The 14,268-nt window shown below is 39.1% G+C and overlaps 4 protein-coding genes and 1 pseudogene across 8 annotated transcripts; 3 read left to right on the forward strand and 2 right to left on the reverse strand.

The window, feature by feature from the left end:
* Positions 1–137: 137 nt before the first annotated feature.
* Positions 138–3,058, forward strand: LOC113561818 (annotated as a pseudogene).
* Positions 2,735–4,150, reverse strand: LOC105285610 (telomerase Cajal body protein 1-like). Of its 2 annotated transcripts, none has more exons than XR_003406464.1 (3): positions 3,986–4,002; positions 3,666–3,903; positions 2,735–3,584 (listed from the first exon to the last, which is right to left on the reverse strand). XR_003406464.1 is itself a non-coding variant. In XM_026969098.1 (3 exons), the coding sequence occupies exons 2-3, from the start codon at positions 3,673–3,675 to the stop codon at positions 3,370–3,372; spliced, it is 225 nt and encodes a 74-aa protein (XP_026824899.1). In that variant the 5' UTR covers positions 3,676–3,903; positions 4,047–4,150; the 3' UTR covers positions 2,736–3,369. The 2 variants fall into 2 exon arrangements, 1 of the variants encoding a protein (XP_026824899.1); XM_026969098.1 differs by lacking the exon at positions 3,986–4,002 and adding an exon at positions 4,047–4,150 and having other exon boundaries at positions 2,736–3,584.
* Positions 4,151–4,420: 270 nt separating this feature from the next.
* LOC105285584 (protein FAM98A) lies at positions 4,421–7,618 on the forward strand. The gene is made up of 5 exons (XM_011349855.2): positions 4,421–4,753; positions 4,933–5,299; positions 5,683–5,973; positions 6,057–6,355; positions 6,460–7,618. The coding sequence occupies exons 1-5, from the start codon at positions 4,716–4,718 to the stop codon at positions 7,004–7,006; spliced, it is 1,542 nt and encodes a 513-aa protein (XP_011348157.1). The 5' UTR covers positions 4,421–4,715; the 3' UTR covers positions 7,007–7,618.
* Positions 7,619–7,923: 305 nt separating this feature from the next.
* Positions 7,924–13,060, forward strand: LOC105285586 (transmembrane channel-like protein 7). 3 transcript variants are annotated; one of them, XM_011349858.3, is made up of 4 exons: positions 7,924–8,333; positions 8,412–8,831; positions 8,914–9,155; positions 9,282–13,060. In XM_011349858.3, exons 2-4 carry the CDS (start codon positions 8,654–8,656, stop codon positions 11,187–11,189), a joined length of 2,328 nt encoding a protein of 775 aa, XP_011348160.1. In that variant the 5' UTR covers positions 7,924–8,333; positions 8,412–8,653; the 3' UTR covers positions 11,190–13,060. The 3 variants fall into 3 exon arrangements, with proteins under 3 accessions (XP_011348160.1, XP_011348162.1, XP_011348161.1); XM_011349860.3 differs by having other exon boundaries at positions 7,924–8,311; positions 8,397–8,831; XM_011349859.3 differs by having other exon boundaries at positions 7,924–8,311.
* On the reverse strand, positions 13,060–14,202 carry LOC105285585 (ribonuclease H2 subunit C). Of its 2 annotated transcripts, XM_020033686.2 has the most exons (4): positions 13,954–14,200; positions 13,771–13,881; positions 13,279–13,511; positions 13,060–13,203 (listed from the first exon to the last, which is right to left on the reverse strand). In XM_020033686.2, exons 2-4 carry the CDS (start codon positions 13,850–13,852, stop codon positions 13,183–13,185), a joined length of 336 nt encoding a protein of 111 aa, XP_019889245.1. In that variant the 5' UTR covers positions 13,853–13,881; positions 13,954–14,200; the 3' UTR covers positions 13,060–13,182. The 2 variants fall into 2 exon arrangements, with proteins under 2 accessions (XP_019889245.1, XP_011348158.1); XM_011349856.3 differs by having other exon boundaries at positions 13,771–14,202.
* Positions 14,203–14,268: the final 66 nt, after the last annotated feature.

Raw genomic sequence — 14,268 nt, forward strand, 5'->3', positions numbered from 1 at the left:
GTTGCGAGCGTTAAGTGGAACGCACCCAAAGTCTGCGCTTCTGCCTTAATTTGGATTGGTGGAACTTTTTTCCCTAGTTTGAACTGGCCAATGAGAGGCATGGCGCACGTCCGCCTATAACGTTCAGCGCCATAACAAAATTTGAAGTCATTTCCAGTTGTGCCGTTACACGTGGTTACATGTACGTGATAGTTTATCGGGCTGGCGATCGCGAGATGTCGAATTTTAAACAACAATACAGGAATCTGCGACTAAGTTTCGGCGACGTTGATCACAATAGAAATGTACGCGCCTACAAGCAAGATAAACGCGCAGGGAGAGCCGAACGCACGCCTTTGATCAAACTCGTGAGCTGCAGGACGTCTCGGTGCCTCCGAGTTTGGAATCCGGTGAGCCTTCAGCAAAATATTCAATTATTTAATGGCACGGCACGTATTATCGCGATAAAATTTGAGATAACCGATTCTGCCAATTTTTCTCGAGATAATCTTACTCATCAATCCCGTTCAAAATTATTCCATATTTTTGTTATTTGAGCGCTTTAGAATCTTCTCATTCTTCTTCATTTGCCGCTATTTTATGAACTATACATTTTTTTTTATAAAAGAAATTCTTTTTATCAATAAATAAAAAAAGAACTACATAATGTGTTCATATAATAAAATACATACAGTTTTCTTATTACTCGCTCTTGTTTTTATGATTATTTATCTTAAGAAAGCTATTTCTCTTAGCAATGTTGTATTGAAAAAGAAATTATTTTTTCAACAGAGATAAGAAGATCCAATAAGAAGAAAGCAAAATCGTTTGCTCCCGCTAATCATGAGTTCAGACCTCCATCTGGACTGCAACAACTGCCTCTCCTTGGTCGTGTACCAGTTGAAGAAACCCCGCAGGAGAAAGGAGATTTCTTTGTAAAAGGCAAACGAACTGACTTCAATTTATTTGACACAAATAACAAGAGTGAGCGGAAAGTCAAACCGTCAGAAGAATTAAATACAAGCATCTCTGGTAATAGGGAACAACCAGTTTCCGATCTAAATGGCACGTTTGTAATCAAAGAAACAATAACAGCGTCAAGTAAACATGTGAATGTAGAGAGAGATGCCCAGCAAGAGGGACAACCTTCATTGGACGATAATAACACGAAGACGCCACTGCGCGAGGCTGATTCAGCTGAGTCAGTTGATGTCAACAAAGGCAACGATACAGAGAATCTCTCTTCCTGCTTCCTATACTTCACGCTGAGTCGTAGCAAGAAAAACGCTAGGAAGGAGCAACAGCAGCGACTTGGCATCAGCCGTTCACCGTCCGACGACATTCCGACCAAAAAGCTAAGGAGTCCATTTGCAGCTATGAAGATAAGTCAAATGTGTAAGACATCCGAGGTCCAATTGGATGATACGATAACGTACGTTAATTCCGGCCAAACGCCGGGTAAAAGTATATTAAAGAAATCGGAGGACCTAACAAGGGAACATCGTGATAGTGTTGATCGATTTTGAAATAAAACTTTCTTAGACTGATTAAAACATGGTTATAAAGCAGCTTTACCAATTTGTTCGTCCTTTTAATCTTCATGCTACCCTTTGTCGTGATGATTCTATCTCGAAGTATTATTATTTGTTCATCATTTTGTTCCGAGTCAGTTGATGTCAACAAAGGCAACAATACTCTTTTCTTTGTAAAAGGCAAACGAACTGACTTCAATTTATTTGAGTTGAACGAATTAAGCGTGGAAGAGAGTATTAACGCTGGTTGTTCCCTATTACCAGAGATACTTGTATTTAATTCTTCTGACGGTTCGACTTTCCACTCACTCTTGTTATTTGTGTCAAATAAATTTAAGTCAGCTCGTTTGCTTTTTACAAAGAAAAGTATTGTTGCCTTTGTTGACATCAACTGACTCAGAACGAGATGAGGAAATAATAAGAGTACTTAGAGATAGAATCATCACGACAAAGGGTAGCGTGAAGATTAAAAGGACGAACAAATTAGTAAAGCTGTGTTATTTTGTTATTATTGCTAATAATAACAAAATATTACAGCTTTACCAATTTGTTCGTCCTTTTAATCTTCACGCTACCCTTTGTCGTGATGATTCTATCTCTAAGTACTCTTATTATTTCCTCATTTTGTTCGGAGTCAGTTGATGTCAACATCTAAGTACTCTTATTATTTCCTCGTCATCTCGTTCCAGTTCATTTGAGATTGTCTCCGAGTCATCAAATGTACGTTTGCCTCTTGAAGGACTCTTGCTTCAAGGAGAAGATCATCTCGAAAGCGTCACATTTAACTCAATTTAATGGTAAAATGTCGGCGGAACTTATTGTTTTACATAATTAAACTTGTATTGATTTACCATCTTGTACGTTTATTTAGTTTCTTACAGCTGAAACATGCTTAGTGTGTTCCGAAAACAAACCCGTGCTACCTATGACTCCGCATGCCAAACGTCGAAGCAAGAGTCCTTCAAGACTAAGTCGAGGCAAACGTACATTTGATGGCGATCTTATCTCATTGGATACACTAGAACCTCGTAAGTTCTATAAATGTGCCAGTGAGAAGTTATTTATTATTAATAATTATACCATTTCTCCGTTGTAAAAAGAAATAAAACTATGGAATATAAAAATACAAATGTACAAAGAGGCATAACAATCAAAGAGGAGAGATATATATCGTATTAATTAAACACTTTTTCTTTCAATGCCAAGGATCATGAGATCTCATATGAAAAATAACTAACACCTTTATTGTTCACATAGATATTTGTTACATAGTGTATTTATAAGAGACCGTACGTTATATTGAGCCTTTGTATAGTGATACGCATGTGCGGGAGAGCACGAGAAATCAGGACATAGTTAATAACATATCGACGCACTTTTTTAACGTAATTGAAAATTCTCGACATAAAACTTTCATAAGTGTTTTCCAATTTTATATATGCGAACGAAATTTTTACTATTAATGTAACATTTTAGCAATTGATGGATTTAGAAATAATAATTATATAATTTTTTAATGGAATAAATGTGCCAGTGAGAAGGGTCGTTAAAAGAAGTTTATTATTAATAATTATACCATTTCTCCATTGTAAAAAGAAATAAAACTATGGAATATAAAAATATAAATTACTAATATCCTAATATATATTTACAGATGTATGAATACTAACAACAATAACTCTATATAAATACATATGATACATACAGACTGTTCTGTTGCTTATTGTCAGTGTTGGCAAAATTGTCCTGTCCTTTTTATCCACAAATTCTTGGATAAAGTCAGCACGAGTACTGTCAATGATAACGGAGCCATAAAATCAAGTATTTACAGGTCTGTTTACAGTCGTGTGATGTCTTGTCAAAGGGCCCCCCATAATTTTACGCTGTCGTCTCTGTGCTCGGTCTCAATACCACGTTGTCCGGAACTGGTTGCTGCTATCGGTAAAGTTTTGTGCAAGCTCGTTCCATTTATACAATCCTCAGATAATTTTATCTTGTACTTTGGGTTCAAATTTTCACCATATTCCGTGACGTCTGGCAGTTCCCATACAGTAATATTTCCATCAGTACCACCTATGGAACATATAACGTCGATAGATTAATGAAGCATCGTAGAATGCGCTTGTTCGGTTACATAGTTACCAATTAACTAACCAGAGATCATCTGTTTGCCGTTGCACGTAACGTCAAACTGTATCCTTTGATTAGTATCCGATTGTCTCCCCTCGAACGAATGAAGAACGTACGTCACCAGGATTACGGAGGTCCCAGCACAGCAATTCGCGGCTCTTTTGACACGCGGAAAACAGTTTGGTCTCGCAGGAGCTAAATTCGACTTGCGTGACGCCGCTCACGGTCTTGAAAGTGCACGATGGTGCGTCCTTGTACAAATCTATGGACAAACGAGGAAACGTTATTTCACTAGCAGTTGTAATCAAAATACACCTATTATTATTTTATAATTAAAAGTGTACGTGATGTCCGTGGACCGTTAAATTTTAACGGACAATAAATATAATGAACGGAGACACATACCGATACACTTGGAATACGTGCCCACGGCAACCAGGGTCCAGGCCTGGCATGATTGGATTTTCAGGAATACCACAAAAAGTGGATGCGATGGCGCTCGAATCAGCGGCCGAATAGAGACCCTCCATATAGAGGATCTCTACGGCCGAACAGCGTTAGGGTGAATTCACACCTTGGCAGAATAGCAGAAAGCAGAAAAGCAGAAGCCAATCAGAACTCGCGCGGATAGTCGACAGTTGGCGGAAAGATAGAAGCAGAAAAGCAGAATGTACTGTCGACTACCAGCGCGAGTTCTGATTGGCTTCTGCTTTTCTGTTTTCTGCTATTCTGCCAAGGTGTGAATTCACCCTTACACAAAATACAGGGGCATGGCCGCTCTCAGGTTCCTCTCTGATCTTACTATGTCTATGGGGTTCTTCCTTACGAGTACAATTTGATCCGTGTCAGAATATATATAAATATATATTAAGCAACCGGTGCCGGTTTTGTGCAATCGTCCGACGTTGTCAACATATTGGAGCAATTTTGAAGATTCCAATTAATCGCGGTGATCAAATATTTTGCTGTTGCAGCGCGATTAACCTTTAAATAATATTCGAAGAAGTAATATTCATTCACTTGATTCTACGTACTTGTTCAATAAACAACAATTGCCGGACTGACGCGGTCGATATGGAGGAAAAACTGTTGCACATGTTGCAGGATGTCGGGTAAGTTGGCTTGAATCGCAAAATTCGCAGTTGGGACATTTAAATTCTGCAGAAAGATTGCGAATTTAGATTCTTGGAGCAACCAATTGGCAATCCATCTTTCATTAGAATGTCAGACTTGTTCTTTATAAAATTTTCTTGAAGATTCATGAAAATTTACATGTTTCATAATTTTACAGGTATACAGGGCCAGTGCTCGACTCTGACAAGCTATCGCAGGCATTACAAGGTGGTGCCAAGTCACCTGACTTCACTGGTCTTGTAGCTTGGTTCACCGAACAACTAGCAACGTTTATTGATATAGATGAGACTGTTCATGCCACAACAAGCGGGGATGATGCCAGTTCTTTTCTCTTAGAATTAAGTTTCTTTCTCAAGGAGATAGGATGTGTAAATGAAAAATTGATGACTGGACATGTAAATCAAAGACTGGCTAATGAGTCTGAAAGAGCTATTCTTATAGAATTTTTAGTGACTGAACTTATGGCTGCTAAATTGTTAGAGGTAAAATGTCCTAAAGAGGAAAAACAGATGGAAGTTACAATAGTGAGTATTTAATATTATAATTGACAAAACTCACCTATTTTTAATGTGTTTTGACACAAAAAAACGTTATATGTCTCTCCAATCATAAATTGTTTAACTCTAGACAATCATTTTTGTTCTTGTTTATTTAAAGTTTCTTCTTAATGTGATAATTTTTATAATCTTGTGAATATTATAAAACATAGGTCATTAACATATGTATGAAAAATATGACAATATGGATGACTAATAAATTTAGCTTGAATAAAAAGTTATAAAAGTTAAAACTAGCATATCACACAAAACGTGTTAAATATATTTCTTTTAATAAATTATTAATTATTATAATAGTCAACTATTTTTATAGTAGCGTATCATAGATTATCACAAAATGCAACTTGCAGGATGAAAGTGATACGGCAAGGAACTTGAAAAATATGCTGGTAACATTGAAATTCCAAAAGCCACCAGACAACATCACGCCCGCGTTACTGTTCTCCCGACTACAAACTAAATTGTCAGAGGAGCTGAAGACTGTACCACCAGATCACCTGGGTAAGCCGCTCATAGATGTTGAGCTCTCCGCTAAACAATGGGAGCAATTGGCTGACTTGCAGAAGGAAATGCACGAAGAATATACAATTCGTCGTGAAATGTTGCTGAAACGCCTCGATGTCACAGTTCAATCATTCCTGGTAAGAATCTATACCATAAAGAATGCTTTTTTGCAAATTAGGATCATGTTCTTAAAATATAATTACTCAATTTTATTTGCTAGTGGTCCGACAGAATAAAGTCGCAGGAAGCTAAAGTGAATAGTAAATACGAGGAGAAGAGGAAGACAATGAAAAGCGAACCGAAGGTGAGCATGGCCGATCTGCTTGCAGCAAGGGATGATCTGGCAGTAATCGAGAAAACGAGCAACGCCAGCGTTCGCAAGAATACGCGGAGTAAGATTAACAGTGTGATCATCGGAGCGGTACCGGACAGAGGTGGAAGACCGTACGAGCAGGAACCACCTCCACCAGAAATGCCTCCGTGGCAAAAAGACAGAGTCCAGGGACCGCCATCGTTCCGGTAAGTCGATAAAATAATTATATAAAGTAACGATAACTACATTAAAGAGGTAAAATATTATATTAATGTACATTACATTAAAATCATGCAATTATATCATGTAGGGGTGGAAGAGGAGGGGGTGGAAGAGGAGGAGGTGGACGAGGAGGAAGCAGTGGAGATAGAGGAGGCAGAGGAGGAGGAAGAGGAGGTGGCGGCGGCGGCGGTTATCGTGACCATAAAGACGCCAGCAGCAATTTCGGCCAAAATACGGATTATCAGCAATCGCAATATTCCGGACATGGACATAGAGAGTGTTATCCGGATCATAGGGACGCAGGAGGTTATCAAAGGAGCACTGGCGGTGGGAGTAGAGGAGACGGAGGATACAGGGGAGACTCTGGCGGAAATTATAGTCAGAATTATGGTCAAAATTACGGTCAAAGTTACGGCCAGAATTACGATTATCAGCAGTCGCAGCACTCTGGCCAAAGAGACTCTTACGGGGGTGATAATCGCAGCGGGGGTAACTATTATCAGGACAGGAGAGAGAGCGGCGGAGGAAGAGGTGGCAGAGTTCAGGGTGGATGGAACCAAGGTAGCAATAATAGCGGCATGAACAGCTACCAGCGCGGCGGCTATAACAGAGGTAGAGGACGAGGACAATACTGAAGCTGTTTGTTTTCAATGATGGGTGTAAGATTTATCACGCGGGAAATTGTCATGATATTAATATGTAAGATTAATGCATAATAATCTCAGTGATATCTTAATTAGTAATCACTATTACTTACGCTTACATTATTATTCGTGTGTAAGACGAATATGAGTTTGGTCTTGCTCGAAACTCAGTTTTGAATACGTCTAGTGAAATGATGATCTTGAAATACGTATTTTTCCTAAATTATTTCTAAATCGTATTTATTTAACAATCTATAGTTATCTTTTATTGTACTATTGCATTGAAACAATAAACTGAAAAGTGTTATTATCTGCAATTAGTTTGATAATTTTAATTTCGCTACTAGTGAATTGAAACATTTAATTACGTTATATAAATCTATATAAACTGAAAATGAATAAAAGTGCAGTTATTGTGTAAACATGTTCTTTATTATTTGAACATTCGAAGAATGCCCGAAATTGATTTATAATATATGAAAATAAATCATAATAGCTTCGAAGATTTTTATTTTAACAATCACACTTTATTGTGTATGTCAGAATAAGATTTGTCATATATTAATATTGTGATTAAAAAAAGGAAATAAAAAATATAAGTTATCATTCTATTGACGTCAACATCTACTAATTTTCTTTATAGAAACAAAAAGCTACAACATTCTTCTGATGAGTTTTAGAACACGCAGAGGTCATGAATGTATTTTTGCAATACGCTTCAGAGACGTGAGCAATTTAAAGAATATAGAGCATATTTCTTTCTATTTCCATAATTCAATATTTTTAAAAATTTATTTTTAGAAACAACAAATCATGTATTATAATAAATCAGACTTTTGTACGATAGAACTGAATTTAGATAAAAATATTTCAGGACACATATTTTTCCTTCTGTTTCCAACGACCGAGTATGCCAGACGCCATCTAGGCTCTCGCGGTTCGCGTTCGGCAGCTTTTTAATATTTAGCCGTCTGCTGCGAGTTTGACGTTTGAGACAAACAAGATGCCGCCGCGCGAAGCTACTCCGATGAGCTGTCGCGGAGCTCTCGTTCGTCGTGATCTCGGAGAAACCGAAGTGCCGGACTCGGTGTTGTGAATTACGTTGATCTGATTTCTAGACAGTACGAGTTCCATGAAGCTTTCACGCGTGACAATGCACACGCTATCGAAGCGGTGCATCCAGTATTAACGAGCTGGTGATCATAATATCCGCTACAGCTGGAGATAAATTTTTATTCAGGATCATCAGTATCTATATGTTGACATTCCGCCTGGACGATTACGGAAGATCTCGCGGTGACTGCTCATGTGTACATGTGTACATATACTTTGATATTGCTTTATCTCATTGTAGTTCCAAGACAATTAGTCATAACAATAGTTCATCTTTTTGCAGTTAATGCGCTCTCATCGTCGTCGTCGTCGAGCAATATCTATTTATCTGCGGCTGCCTCGAGCTACATGTAGGAATTCAACGTGAGATCTAGGATTGGAGAAACAGCTGGAATGATTGAAACGATGTGACGAGCCACACGGATCGTTTGTACAAAATCAACGTTTGGGGATCGCGATCGTTTCACGTGCACCCGTATTGTCAAAGCGAGATTGGATAGTTATTGTGCATCCTAGATACCGAAAATGTCGGGCGGAGAGAGAAAGAAGAGGGGCTGCGACAGGGGACAAGGATGGGAGGAGGCTGGTGCTGAATTCTATCAGGAGAGCTATCCAGCGGCTATAGAGGCGGATCTCCAGCAGGCTTTGCAGAGGGATCCTTCACACATAGCGACGTTGCTGCCCAGCAAGAAATCTCGTGTCGGTAAGTTCAATCCGAGAACCACTCGAAAGAAACAGTGGCTCGTGACATTTTGCTGCACATACACTTTTCTGTTTGGACACAGCCACGGCAAAACGTATCCGAAATGATCCGAAGACGACGCTGAGGAGGCGCACGAGCACCAGATCCCGTGGCACAACCACGTCACGGCGCATGTCGACCACTATACACGACACGGCGGTGTCTATGCTACCAGACTTGTCGGAGAACCTGTCAAACGAGGAGCGCACTTGGGAGGAGATCATGCAGATCAAGGCTATGCCCGTGTGCATGTCCCAGAAAATACAGTTGAAGAATCAATTACAGGTATTTCAGCAGACTCTTATCTCTTTCTAATTTCGGCACAGATAAATCAATGTAGCTTGCTAAAATTACATGTATTTATAATTAATCAATGTAGCTTGCTAAAAATGATTCACTCGTCCACTTCAGAGCGCGACAAAATTGAGACTTCAAGGCTTCGAGCAGCTGAAGTGGCAACGCAGGAAAGCCTGGCAGCAATTCCGCATCAGGATGAAGGAAGCCTACTCCAAGATGGAGCCATGGAGCAACAGCCTTAAGAAGATCGGCGGAAACTTCGGGATGGGCATAGTGGCGTACTTTTTGTTCATCAAGTGGCTGGTGTATCTGAATCTATTCCTGTTCGCGATCATATTTTTGCTGATAATGCTGCCGGCGATTTTACTGGAGACACCGAATGACGAGACGTGCTCGTCTAACAACAACACCGCCAGCGTGGCCTGCTGCTCCGAACTGTACAGGAACATGACAACCGGCAAGAGTAACAGCATAACTGACATCGTGCAAGGCGGTGGTATCCTGGAATACACCCTGCTGTTCTATGGCTCGTACACGCACAGGATCTATGAGAGCGCAGACGCAGGTTTCTTCTACAACTCGCCGTTGTCCTACATGTGCGCCATCATCAGCGTCTTCATCGTCAGTCTGGTAGCGATCGTGCGATCCGCCGCGAAAGGTTTCAAGGAGAGGGTCGTGGAGGGCGAGGGCCAGTTTTATCAATACTGCAATCTAATATTCGGCGGGTGGGATTACTGCATTCACAATGAGAAGTCCGCAGGGGTGAAGCACAAGGCGCTGTACAACGAGATGAAAGCATTCTTGGAAGCGGAGCGGATGGAGGAGGAGCGACAGAACCGCACGAGGGAGGAGAAGACAAAGCTGTTCTTCATACGGCTGTTCGTCAATCTCTTGGTCCTGACGGTGCTGGGCAGTTGCGGCGCGTTCATTTATCACATAATCGAGTTCTCGTTCGAGCAGCTGGGCGAGGCGTACGTCGCGCAAGACCACAAGATATCCGAGATCACTCATCTGTTCTTCGAATTCTTGCCGTATATTTGCATCGTCGGACTTAACTTGGCAGTACCGTTTCTGTTTCGCTACTTGGTCGCCCTAGAGAAGTACAGTCCGCCATACGTTGTGCGAATGACGCTGTTCAGAACCGTGTTTCTCCGACTGGCTTCCCTCGTCGTCCTCTTGACATCCTTGTACAGGCTGGTCGCGGATAAGATCCCGGAGAACGAGTGCGCTAACAACGAAAAGAAGCAGCCGCTGTGCTGGGAGACGTTCATTGGCCAGCAGTTCTTTAAATTGTACACCACCGATCTCTTCATCCAGTTCTTCATGACGTTCTTCGTCAACCTGCCGCGCTCGTTAATCGCGCGGCACACCGAGAACAAGGTGCTGCGCTTCATCGGCGAGCAGGAGTTCGATCTGCCCAAGCACGTGCTGGACATCGTCTACTCGCAGACGATCTGCTGGCTCGGCTGCTTCTTCGTTCCGCTGCTGCCGATTGTCGCGGTCGCTGGCACGCTTCTGCTGTTTTACGTAAAGAGATTCACCTGTCTGGTGAACAGCACGCCGTCAAGCAAGATTTACCGCGCGAGCAGATCGAACTCCTTCTTCATGTTCATCCTGCTGGTCTCCTTCATTCTGGCGATGATACCAGTCGGCTACTCCATCGCCGAGATCATGCCTTCGAAGTCGTGCGGCCCGTTCCGCGGACTGGAATCCGTGTGGACGTTGCTGATCATGACGTTCTCGCAGTTCCCCGATTGGCTGCAGTCAAGCCTGTTTTTCCTGGGCACGGCTGGCTTCGGTATACCAGCATTCGTCGTTCTCGCTCTACTGCTCTACTACTACTACGCGGTATCGATAGCGAATAAGCACATGGTGACGGTACTGAAGAATCAGCTGGTGTTGGAAGGCCACGACAAACAATTTCTGCTGAATCGGCTTAGCGCTTTCATCAAGCAGCAGCAGGATCAGAACAAGTTTCATCAGGAGCAAACCAATGAGTTGGGCACTTTTCAGCACGTATAAATAGCTTGATTTGATATTGAATTATTGAATGTACAAATTTGATAGAATTACGGTAACACGGATCAGTAATGTAACGTCCGTTCTACCGGGATCGAGCGTATTATTTGCCAATCTGGCTCGAAATTTTGTAGATTTTAGTTACGAAACATACGGTTGTGTCGATTCTATTTCTTCAGCATTACGCACACGAGTGGCATTTATACAATAGTTTTTTGATATTCTATTGAATTTGTGAATGAAAACTACCCAGGCGAAGCTGGGTGGACAATACCAAAGATTTCATATTCTACTTATATGCTGCCTGTTGCCATAAGTCTCGTACTTTATACGAACCGACCTTTTGAGATGATTATGAATCTATGTATACATATATCACAACCACTGCCAAAAGTGTTAGTTTTTCGCGAGTATCTTATAGAAATGAGTTTCGAATTCACACTTAAACGGTGACATATCTCACGTTCTAAGAAATTCAATCGTCTCATGTACACATCTGAAATCAGGGTACAAAAAAAGAAAGAAAATGTTACAGGTATCACGCAGTAGTAGAGAAAGTCGTGAATTATTTATCCATTATTTCTCGGTATAATTTCAAAGATATTTATAAATTTTATAGAACGCCATATATTGCCAAAATCGCGATAATCTGATCTAGAACGTAATCCTCGTGAAAATAATATATTATAAGCTAATGTGATCATTATATATGTTTAGCTTAGCATATGAATAATGGTAACGAAATTCTAATGGCTCCATACGACAAGCATTTACTTCCGAAACTCTACGCAACGAGTAAACGTTAGTGAGCTTCTGCATGTGTGAGATAAAGTGATATAAGTGCAGCGGACCTATTTTTAGGGTAGCTTTTTAGAAATCTATAACATTACTGTAAATAGGTCCCTTAGAACAAGAAGTTATTTTATTAGCAATATCTATCGTTAAGCATTCAAGAAAGAGTACCACGAACAAAAGTATTTTATTATATTTATTATTCTGTTATATCGAGACTTAATAATTTAGGAAGTAAGGACGAACGTAAAAACTTACGTGATTCGATGCGCGATATTCAGGGTCTTTTCTTGATTAGTTCTACAAAAGTGTGTAATACCTCAGTATTTTTAATAATAGCGCCGAAGGAAATTCTAAGACTGCGATAATTTAATTTAATTCCGTTTTCCGTTTCTGTTGTATTGTAATAATAAGGCGAAATTAACGTAACAGTCGTATTTTGTTTAAGGTGCGCTCATCTCCTCTCAATGCCAATGATCCTACGTATCACGGAGACGAAAAACTTGTAGCAGACATTGTGCACACTTTTATAATACATGCTGTTGCAAAAATTGATTATTTCTCTGGCCTAAACAGCTCAATATACATTCTGTATTCTGAAAAAGTGTATTTTGTAAAATTCTCACATTTGCATCAGCATAATTAAGATAGCATGTACGAATGCTCACAGACGCTAAGCACTCCTACCATAATCTCTTATTAATTTATAATAAATATCGTAAGCTATCAATGGCACTAAATGCATTTAATATACAATCGAATGCGAGATTGAATAAAACATGGTAATCTTACATAAAGGAACAGATTTGTGTCTCTGGAAGAATCTGCGCCACATGATATATTTGTAGCTCTATACCGTTACATTAAACGAGACAATGAAGCCCATACACACAGGTACTGTCTAAATAAAACACTGTCTTTATTTCTTGGAATATTACTGCTAACTAGATCGTACCAACATCACCACTATGTCTCTTTACACATCTTACAGTTATAGATTCTCACGCGCAGCATATATTGTATGCTCATTATTTGTGGCATAATCATCGAATTATGAAGAATGTAAAAATAAATCTGTTGTATGAAAAATATATCTTTTATTATATCTATCGGTCTTCCTTTTCTATCAAAGTATACAAATACAATCAAATGTTTTATCGGAAAAATGTTTTCATTAAAACAATTGTCCTTTTCGAAATATCACTTATATCTCTGGAGAATGTAACTGAAAATTATTCAGAAGAGTTATTAGGATGTTAACAGCTAATAAGTAGTAATTGCTGATAAAATAATAGCTTACTGCTTCAGCTATATCGATCCAATCTAATGCTGCTGCGAGGGCATCGTTCTTAGATGGTATCCTGTCGTAGTTCCAGTACGTGAATTGTGAGAATGTACCCGTATTGTACAAATGCCGGTCCTTATTCTCAGTATCTGCCTTCTTGTTTTCTATAAACGTTATGCCTTTGTATTCAGCAGGTATAATTACTTTCTTTCCTTGAAGCAGGTAACCACGGAACGAACCATAATAATCTGTACAAAATAAAATTATATTATATTTTCTTTATTCTTCCGATTTTTTAGTTTTAATGTTTTATTTTCATTATTAAATCTACTTAACCTATCAAATAAGATTCATGTTATTGCGTTAAGAATAATAGAGTAAAAAGAAAAATAAAATAAGCGGATTTATTTGATGATATTTAAGAATATACTTAATTATAATTAGTTTTCAGACACTTGCATTTTTAGCTATATTAGAAACATAATTTTTGTATTACATTGTACTCACATTCGTCGTTTATCTCGCGAATATAAGGTTTGAAGAAAGAGGAAACTTTCGCGCATTCATCCCCGTGAATTTTACATGGCATAAGGTGCAACTCAGATTCCTTTTGATTATCTAAATTTTTATGATTAATATGCAAACGTATAGCCATGTTAATTTAATAATACATATACAAAAAGAACTGACTTCGAGCGGGAAAGTATTTAACGAGCCATCATATGTCAGATATAACCTCCTCATTTGAATTAACCAATAGCAGGTTACCTCATTTTATTCTTTGTCATAAAAGGCAGACTTGAAAATACAAACATTTGTTTCAATTCCTGCCAGTCTGAATTTAAATTTATTAAAATTAAACGTCGATTATTAAAAGTCAAATATGCCTCACGTCAGTCAGCTCGGCTCACTCTAATCATTACTGATTTTTATTACTTATTATTTATTTTTATTGATTATTTATTATTTATTTTCTTATTTATTACTGATTTTTATTACTTATTC

This window comes from Ooceraea biroi, chromosome 4 (genome assembly GCF_003672135.1).
Source record: "Ooceraea biroi isolate clonal line C1 chromosome 4, Obir_v5.4, whole genome shotgun sequence".
Taxonomy (NCBI): Eukaryota; Metazoa; Arthropoda; class Insecta; order Hymenoptera; family Formicidae; genus Ooceraea; species Ooceraea biroi.